The sequence below is a fragment of the Tigriopus californicus genome, chromosome 10 (assembly GCF_007210705.1).
Source record: "Tigriopus californicus strain San Diego chromosome 10, Tcal_SD_v2.1, whole genome shotgun sequence".
Classification (NCBI taxonomy): domain Eukaryota; kingdom Metazoa; phylum Arthropoda; class Copepoda; order Harpacticoida; family Harpacticidae; genus Tigriopus; species Tigriopus californicus.
In genome coordinates, this window is record NC_081449.1 from 2314939 (window position 1) to 2334183 (window position 19245).

General features: G+C 44.0%; 4 protein-coding genes across 4 annotated transcripts; 1 reads left to right on the plus strand and 3 right to left on the minus strand.

The window, feature by feature from the left end:
• Positions 1-642: 642 nt before the first annotated feature.
• On the plus strand, positions 643-3811 carry LOC131887988 (rhomboid-related protein 4-like). The gene is made up of 2 exons (XM_059236743.1): positions 643-2405; positions 3481-3811. The coding sequence occupies exons 1-2, from the start codon at positions 977-979 to the stop codon at positions 3723-3725; spliced, it is 1674 nt and encodes a 557-aa protein (XP_059092726.1). The 5' UTR covers positions 643-976; the 3' UTR covers positions 3726-3811.
• A 28-nt stretch (positions 3812-3839) lies between these two features.
• Positions 3840-4913, minus strand: LOC131887989 (seipin-like; the record flags this gene model as incomplete). The annotated part of the gene is given in 3 exon segments (XM_059236744.1): positions 3840-4045; positions 4113-4532; positions 4603-4913. Coding segments are annotated over 3 exon segments (884 nt in total), but the record flags the coding sequence as incomplete, so codon positions are not given.
• A 1159-nt stretch (positions 4914-6072) lies between these two features.
• Positions 6073-7728, minus strand: LOC131887990 (uncharacterized). The gene has a single exon (XM_059236746.1). The coding sequence runs from the start codon at positions 7613-7615 to the stop codon at positions 6191-6193; it is 1425 nt and encodes a 474-aa protein (XP_059092729.1). The 5' UTR covers positions 7616-7728; the 3' UTR covers positions 6073-6190.
• A 596-nt stretch (positions 7729-8324) lies between these two features.
• On the minus strand, positions 8325-11507 carry LOC131887991 (caveolin-3-like). The gene is made up of 3 exons (XM_059236747.1): positions 11230-11507; positions 9722-9901; positions 8325-8629 (listed from the first exon to the last, which is right to left on the minus strand). Exons 1-3 carry the CDS (start codon positions 11299-11301, stop codon positions 8432-8434), a joined length of 450 nt encoding a protein of 149 aa, XP_059092730.1. The 5' UTR covers positions 11302-11507; the 3' UTR covers positions 8325-8431.
• Positions 11508-19245: the final 7738 nt, after the last annotated feature.

Genomic DNA, 19245 nt, shown 5'->3' on the forward strand with positions numbered 1-19245 from the left:
GTCCAGTTACATGACACAGATTTTCGCACAATGTGTCGATAAAGCTGCGACTCACAACATAATTCGAGCCTGACATGCTCACAGTTTGGACTTGGAACATGCTCCAACTTTCTGCGATCTGTGAGACACTTGTCGCTTCGTCGGAAGAATCGCTCCAAACATCTTTGAGCATGACCAAACAGGCTGGCCAGGTTTTTTTCAGCCAGCAATGCTAGCTCGTGCAAAATCAATGCTAAAAATTGTACAATAATGGCAAAAAATAACTCATGAGGATTTTTGACAAAAAGGAGCAAGTGCTCTTATGCAACATATCGGAATTGGCGCACTTTTCGTGTTCGATTCACCGTGTCGAGAAAAATGCCTTGTTATTGTTCATTTCCGAAGGTTCCGTGAGTTTCGTTTTAGCTCATCTGTGGGACAAACGTTATTCTCCACCGATTAGTTGGCGGTGCCCATTTTTAAATTTGTGGCAAAATGTTAAAAGATTTAGATAGAGACTATAAGGGTTATTAATATCGTGTTAGGTTAGGTTGGGTTAGGTTAGGTTAGATTAGGTTAGATTAGGTCAGGTTAAGATTTAAAAAAGTAGCACCGCCAACTAATCGGTGGAGAATAACGTTTAGGCTCATCTGTGGGCTTGTGGCTTTCTCACCAACCAATCAACCAAAACTTTGCTGTAATTTCATATTTACCCAAATCATATTGGTTGTTTAGAACTAACGAACACAGTGTTGAAGTGGGCAAGCGCTTCACACCCACTGGATTCCTTCGTACAATGATTGCATCATCTTTGAGTGGTCTTTGAATTCACACGTGTCTTTAGTGGAATGTCATCAGTCCCGGTTCTGACACGTGCCTGCGCCATTACTGCGCCGTGATGAATCGGTTAGTTCTTCTGAAGTGAAAACCATCGCCACAAGTAGTCTTGGGTTGACGCTCTGATCGAGACCCGCCATTACCCGTGAACTGCGAAGCCATGCGTCCACGGTCCAGTCGGCGGGCCAATCCGTGGCAATTGGGCTTGGTGCTCTTGCTCTACGAGATCTTGACCCAAGTGGGATGGACCAACATCCCTGTGGTCACGTTAGCTACTCTGCTCTGGCAGACCGCCTTATTTCTGGGTTACGCCCCCACTTTCTTGCCCCACATGTACACGGATCCCAATCGGGCGTGTCTACGGCCGGATCGAGTCATTTTCCACGGGGAGTGGCATCGATTGTGGAGTCATGCCTTCCTCCACGCCTCAGACATTCATCTCTATTACAACATGCTCTCGTTCATTTGGAAAGGACGGGATTTGGAACGACGTTATGGACCCGTTCATTTCGCGTTTATCCTGGTTATTCTCACTTGTCTGTCCGGTCTGGTGCATGTGGGTGTGGCCTGGGCGTGGGCTGAGTGTTTTGATAGCCCGGGTCAGCTACGGCAAGCCAGTATTGGCTTCTCGGGCGTGTTATTTGCTCTGAAGGTTCTGGCTCAAGCGGGACCGAATCAGAGTTCCATTTTCAGTTTGGCAGCTTGGTCCGAGTTGTTCCTGATACAATTGTCAGTGCCCAATGCTTCGTTTTTGGGGCACTTGTCCGGTATTATAGCCGGATTGTTGTACGTGTATGGCTCGAAAGGTTATTATTTCTTAACATTGACGCCTCTCAAAGACTTGAGTGGATCCCCGGCCACCGTGATATCATCCCTGGCCTTGACGGCCACTCATTTGAATATGTTCCAAAAACCTTGGAACAAAGTAATGTTCTGGTCGAGCCGATCCTCTTTAGTGTGTCTGAGCAGTGATCACATTTTTGCGACGTCTCCTCAATGGATTCGACTCATTTCGGCCCCCGTGGAACATCAAAGTGACTTCCATTTCGTCATCTGTCTCGTGTCCTTTCTTATAAAAGGATTTCAATTGGAGAAGCGACGAGGTTTTGTCAAGTACATCTTGACCATGATCACCAGTATTTTGGGCACTAGTCTAGTGTTTGTCATCTTGTCCAGATTGGCCTATGAACTTCAGAATGAGCCGTTTTACATGAAGGAATGTGTTCAAGGCCTCTCGGGGGTGTTGTTTGCCTTAAAGATCCTATGCTTCTATGATGCCGTGTCTCTGTGGCATCCTCTGGCCTTGTTTGAAGTGTTTGAATTGCTCATTTTGATGGAAACCCGATCGTTGCTCTTCCACGTTTCCGGATTGCTTACGGGCTTGATATTTCTCTTGTGTGAGCCAGCCCGATTTCCGGGACAAGGGATTCGCCTCAATGGAAGTCATCCCCAACCTCCGCCACCAAATCGACCCTCCCCGTGGACCAGAAGCTGGGGTTACGGGGACTATGACCAAGGACCACCCGCCAATCATTTCGTGGACCATGGCTATGAATCCATCCCCAGATATCGAGATACCTCCTATTACAGTAAGTTTACCCGGGGGGTGTGAAAAAGATCTTTCAAGATTTGTGAGAAATATGTCCCCCCAAAAATATGTGTGCTTTTAGTAACGCTTTTGACTTTTTGTGAGCTTCCCTGAGATAATGCTTGAAAAGAAAAAGAACCGGTTACGTTTGCGACATTGAAAATTCGACATCACAAATAGCGTGGGGCACGTTCGAGCTAAAAAAAATTAAAACCAGACCATTAAGTTCCATCTGACTGAGTGATGGTTGAAAATACCATATGCTAATCCATATTCAATTGCTAACCAAGTGTTCTCGTAATATCCACCAACTTGTTATTGAAAACTACAGGTTTTGAGGTTTTAGCTTTAATGATCTTTTAGGTATGTTTGGGTATTTCTGTCAAAAGCCAGGTATATAGTAAAACAGCTAATTGGCAATTTAAACATGGTATGTGTGTGTGTGCTAAATACAAGGGTGGCACAAAGTTCGCGGGCACATAGGCTTCATCATATTTCTACAATAAGGTAGCGTGAGTTAGATCTTCTTTTTTAAGAAATATAGAAAAATTCAATGAGATGGTTATGTTGTGATTCGATTTGACCACATTTGCATGCGCAATTATCTGGAGACTTCTGGGAACAGCATCAGCAAAGACACGGACTTTCTCCATGGGGATGCCGTCCCATACTGGCTTCACAGCAGGCGACCGTTTTATTAACCTTATTTGAACTATCCTTGTTTAATCTATAGAAAAACTAAACTCATGATAATGTCTGCTTGTATTTGTAATGATATTCTTGGACACTAGGAAGATGTAATGACCACATGGATTTCATGATTGGATTTGCCCTGGTTGTGAAGGTCTATAACGAGTTTTCGGCCTTCTTCAATCTTTGTCAGAATGTTTTAAAGCTTCAAAGTAAACATATATAGCTACTTGATGCCTGAATGAATTGGAAACAAAAAGTGACCCGAATTTGAATGCGTGATTTCTAATTGACTAACGACACAATTACCCTTGAACTTTGTGCCACCCCTGTACGTATGAGCCCTAACCTAAAGAAGCAATCATGTTGCATTGGTTTCCTTCCAGATTCTGCCAGTCCGTCTCAATTCAGTAGCGAAGGTCGAAGTTTCTCACGAAGTCCATTAAGTGAAACTGATGAGGATTTGGAAGATCGTATACTAGAAGAAGCTTTAGCGGAAAGTAGGCGTTCCTACTTAGCAGAACATGGACGCAGAAGTCAAACGCCTTCGCCGAGTGCTCCACCCTTTTCCGGGTTCATCATGCCCCAATCTGAGGAACGTCAACCTGATTCAACCACGGTTGAAGGTTGAGACAGTCCACCAAAAATAACCCAAACAACCTGTGATATAAGAAATGAACCCCTTTTCTGCGTAATAAAATAATTCGTTTAATTGTATCGATTCACAGCTGATGTTAAAACCAACCGGAACATTCCTGACACTCCGAGAAGGGCAATAAATGCATAAAATCCCATTAGAATGAGCAGAAAGCTAGTAATGTAGGGATGGTGGAACATGAGGTATCGAAGCCCATGATATTGCGTGGAAAGGATCACACTGGCATCATAAACTTCTAGATCGGGGCTCAAAATGGTCAGTATCACGTGCGATGAGGGATTGATTGGATTCTCCTGTTAATTGAAACAAGTTTCAGGTAGCAAACCAGTCACAAAATTTATCGTACTAATAACGACTTACCTGGTGACTGAAGGTGACAGGAAAGGTCAGAATCTGTCCTTGAGAGTCCCAATCAGCCATGAATAAAGGTAATCGTATCAGGCCAGAAATGCTTTGTACCAAGCTAGAGCTATATTTGAGCAACCCCAATCGGCACATGCCGAACTTGGGATCCGGGAAAGACCATTGGGAACTTCGGGGATCTTCGGCTATAAGGGTCGAGTTACCCCAGACATTCACCAAGTTCAAGCACATCTTAAACATGCCTTGAGTGAGATTTGGCGGCGATTCGGGCACATGCAGGACGATGGAAAGAGAATACAATTGTCCCGAAACCAAGATTGAATGGCTAGGTGGAACCATGGGCATGGAGATGTTTGGCCGTGTCGTTAAAAGAACTTTACCCTGAAGGTGAGTCGAAGTCAACCCGGATTCCTGGTACTAGAAGAAAATGACAGCTCAATAAGTGCTGAAGAATGTGAGCAACGATGGATGGTAACGGGATAGTTACATTGGAGACTATGAAGTTTAAGGGGATGTGGAGCTGATGAGTGTGATTGGGTAGGTATCTTTGGAACAGTTCAAAATTGGTCCATATGGAGAGCTTGAGCGCGATGGCCAATAATAGAGAGACGCGCAACCAGATATGAAGAACTTGGATTGCAGTTTGCAGAGCGTGGATGACAAGTCGATGAAGACCTCCCAAGATGAGAAAGCCACAAGTTTTTACTCTTCTTACAATACCAAAGCTTAAAGTTTGATGATACATGTTGTTTGGCTTTCAAGTCAAGCCCCAGCAGGCTGGCCAGGTTTTTTTTCGGCCAGCAATGCTAACTCGCGCAAAATCGATTCCAAAAAAAGAATGCTAAATGGAATTCGAAAATGCTAGTAGAGCAATGCTACTTTAAAAAAGGCCTCTTATTCATGGTGCTCAGAAAGGATTCCAGATTCACAATTCAGTTACATTTGGCACTCTTTGACAGGGTATATTCAGGCAATATTTTGACAATTGTATATATAAAAAAATTGAAAGACAAGAAAATCTAAAGAAAGACCTTGGAGTTAAAATTGATGCAGTTGTGTTTATGATATTCTCCTAATTTTGAATTGGTTTTTTTATCGTACATCATACTTCAAACCGGACATTATCCATAGAGCTCAATTGTTGTCTATCTCTTCTATTTTGAATCTTTTTTTTGCTACTTTTGAATCTTGTGATTTGGTTCACCTCAAATGTGTGGCGGCATACTTTTCCGAATACAATGAAACTAAGCAAATATTTATGTTCATTTAGATATTAAAGTGAAATTACCCCATACTTGTATTTACTTAAGGACTGGTAATTCGTCCTTATACGCGCACTGACCATGTTAATCATTTTTTTTTTATTTGTGCCAGTCAACCCAAAATGTTTTTGTGCGCCAAAGCCTGGTTAAAAACAGAAATTTGGCTAAATCTGCTTTTGAATTGAGAATCAATTAGAATACAATATTTGCTTGCTTAATGCAAGTATTTATTCCAATGGAAATCACTTTGTGGCTACAACGTATCAATTTCATGGAATGGGAAAGAGATCCAAAAAATAATGCTCAGAAAATGCTAAAATGCTAGACAAGATTTCACAATGCTCGGACCATGCAAATAATGCTAGTTTGATGCTAAAAAGACCAGACCAATGCTAATAAAAAAAATTCCAATGCTAGCGGCCTTGAAATGATGCTAATTTTGGAAAATCAAAAAAATCTAAAACTGCTACCTGGCCAGCCTGAGCCCCACAAAGACCAAAAGTTGTCTTGATCGGAACATTTTGTCAGAGTCCCCTGGCACCATACACCGAAACATGCTACACCATAAACCCCTCAGCTACGCATGTTTTGAAAATTCATGTAACATTGCATATCAAGATATATGTGATTTCGTCGCCCTAGCATATTTTCTAATTTGAAGTTCTCTTTTTCGAAATATTGCTTGAAACTACAAGTTCGGACACTTTGTTTATTTCACATTACGACGGTTCGGTCCTCTTTTCGGATCGACATTTTTATGAGCAGGTTTGGTGGTTTCTTAGATATTTCTTAAGAATTAAAAAAAGGAAATATTTAGACAGGGGTATCAGAAGGCAACTTTGTGGTTTCCTTCGATTCCTCGGCAGTTTCTTCAGCTTCAGTTTCTTTTTCCGTTTCTTTCTCATCCTCTGTGGCCTTCTCCGCTTTCTCCTCCTCAGACTTGTCGGTCATCTCCGAGCTTTCCTCTTTCTCAGAACCCTTGGATGAAGTTTTCTTTCCTTGCTTCAGTCTGTCAAAGATGGCACTAAAACGAGATTTCCGTTTGGTTTCGGTCGTCTTGTTGTCCTTGGCGTCTTCTTCGGCGGTATCAGTCTTCTCGATCTCGAGAACTTCTTCCATGGTCTTTTCAACTTCGTCAGACTTATCCACTTGGTCATCGGCTTCCTTGACCTCTTCCTTGCATTCCTCGTCCTTTGTTTCCTTCTTGTCTTCCGTCTTGGAATCCTTTTCAGATTTGCCAAAGAGTGTCACCATTCGATGCGTGAACTTCATGGTCTTCTTGGGACTGAGTGCAGCTTGGTCGTCATCGTTGGCAGCCACGGCATCACCATTTGAGCTAGTTCCATCGACCTTCTCCTCGGGGGCCTTCTCCTCATCCATCACCTCGTGATTGCGGCGGGCTCTCAATCTTCGAACAACCAAATAGACTGACCCAATGACCACAAAGGAAACAATTACGGCGATTGCAATGGCGACAAAAACAGTGAATGATTCGCCGGAATCGACGGTCTCTTGCTTTCGGGTAAAAGCAGCCTCATTCACATCCTCAGGAAATCTCAGATAGATGCCGGTTTCCATCTTCTCGCCAGCATCCAGACCCACGTGATCAATGACGCATTTCAAAGTTTGGTTAGCGTGCTCTTTCTTGGGACGATACACCAAAGTTTGGGTGAAGCTGGGGGTAGCCTCGCTGGTCTCCTTCGTGAGGGATCCTCTCGTCTCGTAACCCACGAGCTCCTCTTCTCCGACATACCAAGAGACGATTGGCTCAGGTCGAGCATTGGTGACCTTGCAAGAGATTTCCTTCTCAGATCCATCGATATCGATAGAGCCGTTGTTAGTGGGGGCGCTGATTACAATCTCCTCTGGCTTGGAGGCCTTGAAAAGGAAGGATTGACCATTGGCTGTCGTGACCTCTTCATTCTCCACCACACCAACAGAGCATGTCCATTGTCCATAATCCTTCTCTTCCACAGCAGAGATCAAGATCCCGCAATCATTTTCCTCATCCTCGGCGAAAAATTCCAAACGACCAGATTCGGCTCTCAATCCAGATTCCAATGAGTAGACGCCTTTGTATGGTGTAGTCCACGTACAAGAGCGGATGGGATCAGAGGACTGGCACATGAGCTTGGCCACAGCACCGATTTGAATGTATTGGTTCTCCGGGGGCTGCAGGGTAAGGGTCAGACCTTGGCCGAAGAAGGCCACGAGGATGAACAATCTCATGGAAGACATGTTCTTGATTATGCACCTTTTCGAAGACTACAGGACCGGATGAACGCCCTTTGAACAATGGTGCTATCTTTGACCGGGCGTCCTTAACCACGCTGACCAACGCACTTTTTTAATCAGCTGCGCGTCTCTGATAAGCTAACGTACTACAAAGTAAACGCGCTAGCTCGGCTCCTTGGGTTTGGGTAGCCTCTCCTGTCGATATCGGCTAGATTTGGCAGCTATCCTAGGTTTGGGCACGCTACGGTTCATCTTCCAGCCTAGAAACAGGTAGCCTGAGGGTCCAATGGTCTCGAACTGTGATCACCTGGTCCCTGCCTGATGGGTTCATTCCTCAACTCTGTATACCAGCTCTGTATATCTACCTAGTGGACGTAGCTCTACCCGTCAAACCACAATTACGAGCAGGTGAGCTTCGGCTATTACTAGATTCTATAAAACTGCTCTGTCAATGATAGGAATCTGCTCTGGGATGGCAAATTGAGAGCCAAAGTTGGATATACGAGTACGGATTCGATTTTAGACGTTGGGACCTGGAAGATGCATGTTTAATTTCAAAGGCCAACCAATCAATTATTCATGGTGTTGAGTGGTAGTTCACTGTTGAACATGGCATGTCTCGTGGCTTTACACGAGAGACGGCCTTGATTACATCCATCCGTTCTACAAATAGAAGTCAAATTAAATAAAGAACCATCAGAAAATATTTGATTTACTCGATCTTGTTTATTGAAAGGTGAGGTCTAGGAGAAGTGAGCATAAACAGTATTTGAATTTTCATTTAGATTGGTTCTTTCTCTTTACTGCGGGTGTTGCTCCTCAAACCACCATGATATCCTTCTCGTCATGATCTCTATCGGGTAATCTTTGATATCGGACTTTTATCTTGGAAAAGTAAAGGCCACACGTTTCGGCGCAAGGTCCACAAGAAGCTGCCAGTCCAATGCTCAAACAAGACCGAACAAACGAACAGTTGATCTTCCAACTTCGCAAGAACGGACCAATACACCAAATATGCTGAAAATGAAAATAAGAACGTACAATCATGTTTCTCTCCTTCCGCTCGCCTTTTTTTCGCACGAGCAACCCTGTTCCATGTTCATAGCAGACAAAGGTCGAAAAGGAACAAGTCAAGATTTGCCCACAGTTCCTCACGTATTGATCAAACTGCACCAATTTTTTGAACATCGCAACCAACTAAGAATGTTTAGCTCGTTCACTTGTCATGTTACGACCTAATTTTGGGACTAATGGATTCCTCAGTTTTCAAAGTCATCCAAATATCATTGAAGTATATCGTGCCTATTGCTTAGGTGGCTCCTCTTTAAATCTCAATCTGACCTAGTTTTGGTCTAATACCGAACCCGAGCGAGGAACTAGCTTGGTGTACTACCAATGGATTCCGTTCGTGGATATTCCCTGGACTCTCTCTGTCGGGTCTGGTGGTGATTGGCGCTCTCGGAGTGGTTCAGGGGAGGAAAGAGAATTGCTAGAAGGGGGAGTTTTGGGAATGGTGCTGCATTCTTCTTTTCGGGAGTACAGTACAAGTTGAGTTTACTGTGAAGGACTCAACGGCATTTCTTTCTGAAGGGTTTCTAGTGTCATGATTGTGTCGTTTGTTCTTTGCATGTTCCGGGGCTGTCCTTCTCGGCCTAGATTCAACGGAACCATTTTGGTTATCCACCACAATCTCATGAGGAAACGACGGAAGGGGAGTCCCTTTGTAATATAACAAGAAGCAATGAAGTCGCGTCCCATTTGGGATGTAACGAACGATAACTTGTTATCGCGTGGGAAGCAAATTGGACGATTGGATGTTTTGAATAATTGAAGAACCAAAAGTCCAAAGGTTACTGTTTAAGAGGAGACACGGCGTTAAGTTGTTCTGAGCCCAGGCGACCATTGATTTGCTCGATGAGAGTGGGTTTTATTGGTATAATCCTGTTTGTAGACATGGTCCAACGTGTATTTGAATGCCAACGATTAATATTTCATAAGTTCAAGGAACACCGAGTCGTTTAGCTTGGCTGGTGCCTTTTATTGAATCAATGGAACCGAGGCCTTGGTTACCTGACGCTAAAATAAGAAAGGATATAAGCCATGTCTCACCTGAAACGCCAGGCAGGCAAAATTGATGGCCGAGCAGAAAGCCACGCATGGACCAAAAATGACAGCCAGCAAAACATAACAGCAGTTCTTTGTTCCTCGAAAACACTTGTAGGAACAGTTCCACGCCCAATCCGGGCTGCGTATCCCCTCTGGTTCTCCAATGACATCGTCCCACATTACCTGGATTGGAACATTTCAGACGGAGTGTTAAATGCTGAAGCCGGAAATTGACTTTGCCAAGGATCTATTCGCCCCTTGGACTCTGTCGTTAATGGTTCCAATTGGTCGACACCATCCGTCTTGACGCTATTGGCAGTTGTGGACGAGGAAAAATTCGTGCAAAGTCTACTCTAGTGGCCTTCAACGAGAGTTGTGGAAATAAATCCAAAACAATTACGTTGAAAAGCGGGGAAAATATGTGCTTGAAAAAAGGGCTTTGTTTCAAACGGGCTTTGTTTCAAACGGGCTTTGCATGTCTTCAAATATAAGTTGCCTTCGGTTTAAGCGCATTCTTATCAATGTTAGATTAGTTTTCTTATAACGTTGGCTGATTTTGTTAAGTAAATTGTATTCTTCAAAACTAATTGCAATTTTGCATTGCTAAAATCTGAGTCAATGGATGAGCATTGCAATATTTTAGGCTACATTCTGTTAGAATATTGTTCTTCCATGTGACCTTGGAACCATCTAGCGCAAAGGCTCAGGTGCACTCTCGCAAGGATCAGTTAAAGGTCGCACATGAAAAATGCAAGATTTAGATCGACGTCAAAATATTGGGCAAATCAAAAGTTCATGTTTTGTTCATATGTACCTATAAGCTACAATTTTTCCCTTGATAAGATAATTCAAATATGAGTTGAAGGAACTCAAATGCAAAAGTTAAGCAAGAATTCGACTTTTGGTAGCATTTGACAATCAGTTAAAATTTAGGATTGTCGTGTACTTTCACGAGTCACCCAAAGGAACATTGAACAATAGTCGTCCTCTTTGATGATTGTGAAGAGGCTAGTTTGTATTGCAGAAAAGTTTGCATGGCTTTCAGTTCTGCAGCAGCCATTTGATCGTTTTGAAACTTTAAACCTAGGTCTTAAATGATTATATTCAAAGCTGGTTGGGAAAAAAAGCTTCTTGGCTTGGCTATAACAGGAAGTAATACTTTCGCCATGGGACTTTGATGCATCCATGTTCCCTTTGGCCAGCCATCTGGCAAAAAACACAATCAAGAGCTTGAAACTGCGTAGTTAATCCCGTCAACGATCCTTGAAGGACTCGATTAGCTTTCTTAGTTCCAAATTATGTTAACAAAATCGAAATGTTTTGTAACTCTTTTGTTACATTTACAATGTCAATAATTTCAACATTCTGCATTCAAATGCTATTTTTCATCGCCTTGTAGAGCCACCAAGGTGTTGATAAAATATTACAATAATTACTATGAGTTTCAAAAACTCTTTAAATCGTACTTAAACGCATCTCAATTACTATTTTTGCAATCTAAAAATTCTTACCTGAAGATGTTCATTGAGATTGTTTGGGTCTCTATTGTCGAGATCAAATCCAGCCATGCTTTTAACAGACATGAAACGCTGAATTATCCGAATACAACTATCGTCTTGCGGTAATGAACGTGTCACTGATTGGTGTTGTCTTCGTCTCTAATGTGAAAGAAACGGAGCAGTTTATCGTCAAACTGAGAACGAACGGACCACTGCTTGTTCCCCCAGTTCCTTCAAAATTGGTCCCTCACCGATATGAGACGGAGCCAAATGGTACGTTTCATGAAATGCAGAGAACCTCATGACTCAGGGTTACCAAACCCGCGCGGATGGCTAGAATATGATGGTTTATGGCTCTCATCGAAGAAAGGTACGGTGAGTATGTCTGATTCGAAGGAAAAGTAAATGCGTTGTGCGCACTGTAATAAACGATCTTTGTATGTGGTTTGTAACTTAAGGCGTTCTTAGCGGGCTAAATTTGTTCAATTTAAATTGAAGTGGCAACATTCTTCTGAGCCTTTCCTTCTTTTAGTGTGGGTGCGACGGTCTCAGAATTTCTCTCCAATTATAAGTAGGGGTCCAATGATGCTCCTCTAAATATGACAATACAAGATGCAATCAATCAACAAAAAGTTTTTAAAGGCAAAACAGATGAAAACTGTTCATTACTGTAAGTCAATGGTAGAATATCACTTAACTTAAACAAGACCAATAAAGCTAAAAAGATGGTGCAATTATATTTTTTTTGACCGGATTCTCGTCCATTGAATTGTGCGGGTTGCGTCCATAAAACTTTTTGGAGCAATCCCTCAAAGTAAAAAAAAGTCTATTAGCATTTCCAATTAAAGATGGGTCATGCTGTCAAAATGTGAGGTTGGATCTATTGGACGTTTGAATCCAAAGATAGGATCATCAAAGAAGAGTAATAATCGAGTTTGTTGGGGATTCTTACTGCAGCTTAATCGGTAACCAATGGACAGTGCAACTCCCGCGGATTGAAAAGTCAGATACCATGCCCTTACAACCTTTCAAATGTACCCATCAGCTGTGAAAACGAGTCCGTCTGGCTAACTCCCATCGCACTCTCTAAGCCTTGCTTCCTCTATGGTATCATTACATTTTTTGCAAATAAAAGTAAGAAATATAAATGTAATACAATACACGATACTAACTTTGGACAAGGCGATTTATTATAACTGCCTCGTCCAAGTGTGGACAAGCAACTGTTGCAGAGAGATTTAGAATTTTCAATTTAAACTTAATTTAATTTGTATTGTTCGGGAAAAGTCAAACACTATGATTAGTAGATGTGATAAACAATCTAAAGATATTCAAAGGTCCGAAAAAGGGAAAAGAATACATATCTTTTTGGGGTAATAATTGTACCAGACGAACAATGGGCACAATCTTTTCTTGTAGAAAGCAAGGACTTGTCCTTTCCTTGTCGTTAAATTTTACATTGGTTAAAAGTCGAACAAGTCAAAAGTTGTTTCATTCGGAACATTGAGAGAATAATAGAGCTCTCGTATTGGAAGCAACTTAAAAGGTTGGGAATTTACATGGAAAGTATTCAGAGAAGATACGAAGGGTATCTGATACTGTACATTTCAAACAGCATCCATGAGTGAATTTGTCCCAAACCAGATTTTAGGGCCAATTGTAGTGACCGCAAAGGCTTAAAGTGCAGTTTGAAAAGCCTTAGAAGATCCCGGTTAGTTAGAACCTCTCTTCTTTTTCGGGCTCGCACGAGTATGTACGCACAGTTAGATCCCCTCAAATATTTGTAGGGATTATGTAGATGTTTAAGATAATTTAAGTCAGACTTGGATGGCCAATTGCACGTTGAGCAGAAATTCGAGAGGCTTTTTGCGACCTTTTTTCTTCTTTCAACAGTTTGCACATCACATTTAGGAAAATCGATTACTCATTTGGCACTGCGAGGAAAATTATTCCATTTATTGTTGAGAGGAAAAGCAAGAGGATTGACGAAAACCGGATTTGGGCGCTATCTTGACGTTTCTCATTTCAAAAGCTTCGTTTGAGTCCTTTTAAAAACAAAATTTCAGCTCTCTCACATTACTTCTCGACGTCAAAATGCAATATTTTTCCTCGGCCTACGCCATTGCAATCCTTCTAGATTTCTGCTCAACGTGCAAATCAACTTCAAATCCGCCCTTAACTCATGTTTCAATCTCAGGATCTCGACATTCAAGACAGAAACAAAATTAGGTTTGCGTAATGTATATGCAAATTTATGAACTAAATTTTTCGTGGCGATAATGCTTTGGGGACTCTCTAATTAATTGATTGGACAGAAAGTGTATTATATCTGCAAGGTTTGGTGAGTATTATCATTGCCCATCTGACGCGAAAGAAATGGGAGGCGATGTGAATGATTGGTTTAACAAGGATGTCAGAGTTGCCGAGTCAATAGAGCCATCTTAGATGAAGACATCGAAAGATAAGATTTGATGTTTATGAATGAGATTTGAGCGTTGCTTTATTTGAAGCGCATACCGAAAAAGAAGCAAATCAAGAAGCCCAATTCTTTCTTGAGACTCGAGTTTTTTCATGTGGCACTGTGACCGAAAAGTCCTCGACCCACAAAAAAGCATGCTTGAGAGAAATTCTGCTTACTTTGAAAAATGTAATTCAAGGGAAACAAAACTATAGCTGATTGATCGGCTAAGTCGATCCCACTAGGAAATATTTTTACATTCATAAGATCGGTTAAGTCAAGAATAGACCTCGAAAAACAAAGTTAAACCTATACTAGCCACTGGAAGTAATGCAATCCGTGCTGTAATTACCATGAAAGATTGTCATTCATCTTTATGTTACTACCTGAGCTTTATACAATACTTGGTTTACCGATGGAAATTTAAATATCAAATTCAAATCCCTGTTTGGGAAAGTCAGAAACATGCTGAGATTGAGCCGTAACTGCCGTCATAGGTCTGATCTAACAATAAATAAAATCATTTTGTGAACAAAAACGCCCAAAGCAATTACACTAGACCCCCAAAGTGGATCAGTTATATACCATGACATCTGTATCACACCCCCTGTAGGGCCCCTTAGACTAAAAAACGATGAAGAAGTATCTGATCCAATCAATTTAACCAATATTCTTAGTGATCAATTTGCTTTTGTATTTTCAATCCCAGTTGATCATGGAGCAATGGACCTCATTTGGGTAACAGCAATTCCTCGCTAGCGAATTTTTCATTGATGTGCACGATGTTCGTAAAGCCATTCAAGCCTTGAAGTTTTCGAGTGCTCCAGGACTTGATGGCGTGACAACCCAGTTCTTTAAACGCACTGCACAAGCCATTGCTCCAATACTAACATAATTTATAAATAGATCTTTATCCGAGGGTCGGGTGCTCATGCAATAAAAACTGCCCATATTGTGCAAATTTATAAAGGAGGAGATAGGGGTATACCCGGCAATTATAGACCAATATCCCTAACGTCAAATATTACCAAGGTCATGGAAAAGGTTGTAAATGAAATGCTTCTCAAATACCTTGACAAAAGAGGTAGTATTCCTGACCAACAACATTGGTTTCGTACTCATTTTAACACAGTGACTCAACTCATTCAACATTTTGACGCACGTAATTGAGGGACTGCAACATAATGAATGTGTAGAGGTTATTTACTTGGACTTTGCTAAAGCTTTTTAAAAAAGTAGACCACAATCTACTCTTAGATTGTTTAAATAAGATAGGTATCAATGGAAATACGTATTCTGGGATCAAAGAGTTCCTGAACAACCGCAGCCAAGTTGTTCCAGTTGAAGGTGCTTGAGTCGCACTTGCCAAGTCTTATCCGGAGGTCCACAAGGCACTATACTAGGCCCAATTCTCTTCATACTCTTTATCGCACCACTACATGAATTACCCCTTGAGTCTGTAATCTCCTCTTATGCTGACGACACCAAGTTAGTGTCTGGAAGAAAAGTCAGCGAGTGGGACAGAGTTGCAAAGCGACTTAGACGCATTGTACGATGGGGTGCCAGCACAGAACATGGGAGTTAAATGGGGATAAATTTCGTATTATGACATACGACCAAGCTGGTAAAGACCCACTTATTTATATCGATAATCACCGGAACCCAACGGAATCGGTAAATTCAATCAAGGATCTCGGGATAATGTCGGGATAATGGGGGTGTATCCCTATATGTTAGGAATGATTTGCACATTAGTCATGAACAAATGTCGAGTGGAGAAGTAGAAGTCTCGATTTGTCATATCCGAGGGCTTGATCTGTCAATTGTAACAATGTATAGACCTCCTTCTTGTTCAGTAAGCTCCTTTATGTCAGCTCTCCAATTCACTGGAAATGAGTTGGATAAGGCAGTTTGCTCGAAAGTTTTCTTTGTAGGGGACTTTAATTTTCCGGCTAGCGTTGCAGAGTGGGAGGTTAGTCCTGATGGGCATATTCCCATTTCGAAATCGACATCTTAGTCGTTTGAAAAGCTGGAGGAGTTTGCGATCTTGCACAATTTCTCCCACCATGTTGGTGTAACCACTAGAGAGAATAGCGTTCTCGACTTGAGCTGGATTCTTGGACACAGTCGTCTCCTCTCCTCTCGTCTCACCCGTCTCACCACAGTGGTCAAAACACCTTTTCAAGTATTGAGAGAAATGCGCAAATCCATCTTAACAGTCTTCTTCCTTGCAAAAACCACAAGAAGTAATTTTGACATGATTGATTTATTGAATTCTGGCTCAAATTTGGCGCTCATATGGCTAAAAATTAACAAGATTTGTTGGGATATTTCTGTTGTAATTCAAAAAGGATTTTGAACCAATGTGGCAGTCGTCTCTCTGGTGAGACGAGAGGGGTAAGCTGATCAACGAAGAATCCAGCTTTGGTCTTTTCCAATGACCCTGGTCTGATCCAATATGTCCATGTGACACTTAGTAATCCGTCAGATCATCATGTTCTTGAAATAGGGTCGATTATTACTCAAAAGCCGACGCTTTAGAGTAAAACCGGTCAAAAAGGTCGGTCTGGCTAAGTTCAAGTTCAAAGATGAACATTGGACTGATCCGTGTTCATATGATAGCTCTCATTATTGTGATATCGCATTTAGCCTCTTCGTATTTCCCGCCATTAGCAGCTGGGGGCTGCTGCTGGGCTGGGTGAAAATAAAGCAGTCAGTTTCTAGCATTGATAACGTGCACATGCGACTCGATAATGGCGCAGTCGTAAGTTACTATTACGCTCTATAACGCCCTCCTGCCACGCCCACCATGCCCGAGGCCACCCTGGACCCGGCCAAGACCGCGGCCACGGCCCAGATTGGTGATGCCAAGCGCAGCATTGCCGGCCTCAAAGGTCGTGTCACCCGCCTCCAGAACCAATCCCAAGAGACATTGTCCGCTGCTCGTGCCCGCCCACCCAGCGCCCGTGCCCTTTCAGCTTCCGTCACTGACCTCACGTCAGCCTTGACCAAGATCCGTGACCTTGAGGGCCGAATGGAGGATTGCTACCTCGAACTGCTTGACGTGGCCATCCAGGCCGACATGGAGACTGACACCCTTGAAGCGAGCAGTCCTCTGCCGCCAGGGAGTGTGTTGCGGCCCGTGAGGCCACTCTCGACGCCGTGTCCGAGTTGGAAGCGGCCATGGAACAACATTCCCTTGACGTTGCGACTCGTCATGCGGCTCTGAGTGCTCCTAGTTTACTCCAGCATCCGTCAGCCCGGTCCATGACCGATCCAGTTGCGTCCTCTTCGAAGGTCAAGCTGCCCGCCTCCCTCCAAACCGGCGACGCTCTCTCTGCAAGGCAACTCCCGCTTCTTTTGCTGCTTGGCGTCAAGATTTCCGGGTCTATTTCAAAAGCAACCAGTACAACACTTGTTCCTTTGGAGACCCAGCAGTACATTTTCAAGACCTGCCTTGACCTCACCCTCACACAGCACATCAACAGGCTCATCAAGCACACCACGCCCGTCTTCGACGCCACCTTGGATACCGACCAGTCCTGCTTCGACCTCCTCATTGAGTACTCGAGGAGGACTACCCCCTCTTCATGCGTCGAGTCGAATTTTTTGAAATGCCGCCAGTCTCCGGGTCAGGACTGGGACGCCTTTTGGCTCCAGCTCTGCCTTCTCTACGAGCAGGCTGACATTGATTCCATGACGGCTTGTGAATGTCTTGTCCAGGTTGCCATTGCCCACACTACTGACTTGGATTTAAAAAAGGAGTTCTTGCGCTTGGACAACCCATCGCCGACCGACCTTTCGAAAACCAATGCCACGTCCAAGAAGATTGCAAAGGGCACCAAAGGTCAACAATGCATCATCCGGGGGTCGGAGCGGCTCCCCAATAACTCTGGCGCGCACAAGAAAAGGCAAAGGCAGGAACAAATCGGCTGGCAAGGGATCTTCTGGCAACAATTCCTCCTCCCGACCCCCTGTGCCAACTGTGGGCGTGTGCACGCCCCTGGACGCTTGCAATGCCACCAACCACACTTGTCGGTTCTGTGGAGTGGTTGGCCACTTCCACAACCTCCCCTTCTCACAACGTGGTCTGTCCTGCGGCCAAGGCTTATAGTGCTCAGGCCAAGGGCACCACCACTGCCGCCGCTCACCAAGCCACGACAAGGCGCCAGGTGCCAGCAGCCCGCCAGGTCAATGGTTATAGCGGCTACAGCTCCTCTGACTCTGATGAGGATGCCCGAATTGCTTCCATCTCTCTGAATCCGATTCCGTCCGGGGCTACCGTGTCCTCCGTCACTCGGAAGCGCTCCGGTCAATCACGTGCTGATTGTAATCCTCAGCCTGTCAGCGACCCGCTTCTCCGCGCGCCAGTAGCATTCCCACTCCTCGTCCCGTCATGGCGTCTCTATCAGAAAAACAAAGAACGCTGCTGACGTGGGCCGTCACGCCAGACTCCGGCGCCACAGTCAGCTGCATCGCGTGGGACATCGTCATGCTTGCCGGCTTCGACTATGAGTGCATGGCCATGCCTCTCAAAGCCTGCAATTCCACCACCTATTTCCTGCGAGGGTGCCATCAAGATCAAAGTCACTTATTGCTGGACGTTCTCATAAGCTCTCTGCCATCGTCTCCAAAAGTCTTAAGAGTGAGTTTTTGCTCTCCCATGTAGACTGTGTAGAATTGGGCATCCTTCCCAAGTTTTTCCCCTTCCCATTGGCAATGCCACTGCTGCCACTGGTCCTCACCCGCGTGTGGCTGCCCTGGGCACCGGCTCCCGCCCTCAGCGTCCCAAACCAGCCCCTCGCACGTCCCATGGTGAGGTCCATGAACTGGAGCCTGACGTCTATCCTGAGGATTCCATTGACTGCATCAAGGCCGACTTCTCTGACGTTTTGGTAGACAAGCTTCCTCCAGACGTAGGGCCAATGCGTTGTTCCCCAGCCAAGTTCACTCTCAAGCCCGACAGTGATATTCATCCCGGAGCAGGCTGCCACTGCCAGGGCCGTCCCCATCCACTATCGGGAAGACGCACGCAGTCTTATGCAAGAGTTGCGTCTGGGCAAGAAAGCCAATCATTGAGCCAGTCTTCCACGCCACACGTTGGACATCTCGCGCCCATTTTGTACCGAAAAGCTCCAAAGGAGTCCGTCTTGTCAATGATTTCCGCCGCCTGAACCTGGCCATCCAGCGCCCTACCACCCAGCCCGCTCTGTTGCCGACCTCCTCAAGTTGGGTGAAGCCCCAAAGCCAAGTGCTTTGCCAATATGGCCTGTCCATGGGTCTTCCAGATTCCTCTAGATCCAGAGTCTGCGGACCTAACAACTTTCATTACTGAGGAGGGTCGCTTCCGGTTCACCCGCGTCCCCATGGGTGTCGCCAACGCTGGTGACTTCTTCAGTATCAAAAACTGATCACGAATTTGAGGACATTTAAGATTTACTCAAAATTGTCGATGATATGCTCTTGCAAGGCGAGCACAATAATCAGACTTTGCTACCGCGTTCGCATTGCTCTGGGCGCGAGCACGTCGTCTCAATCTGAGCTGTTCCCTCTTCCAAGTTTTGAAATTG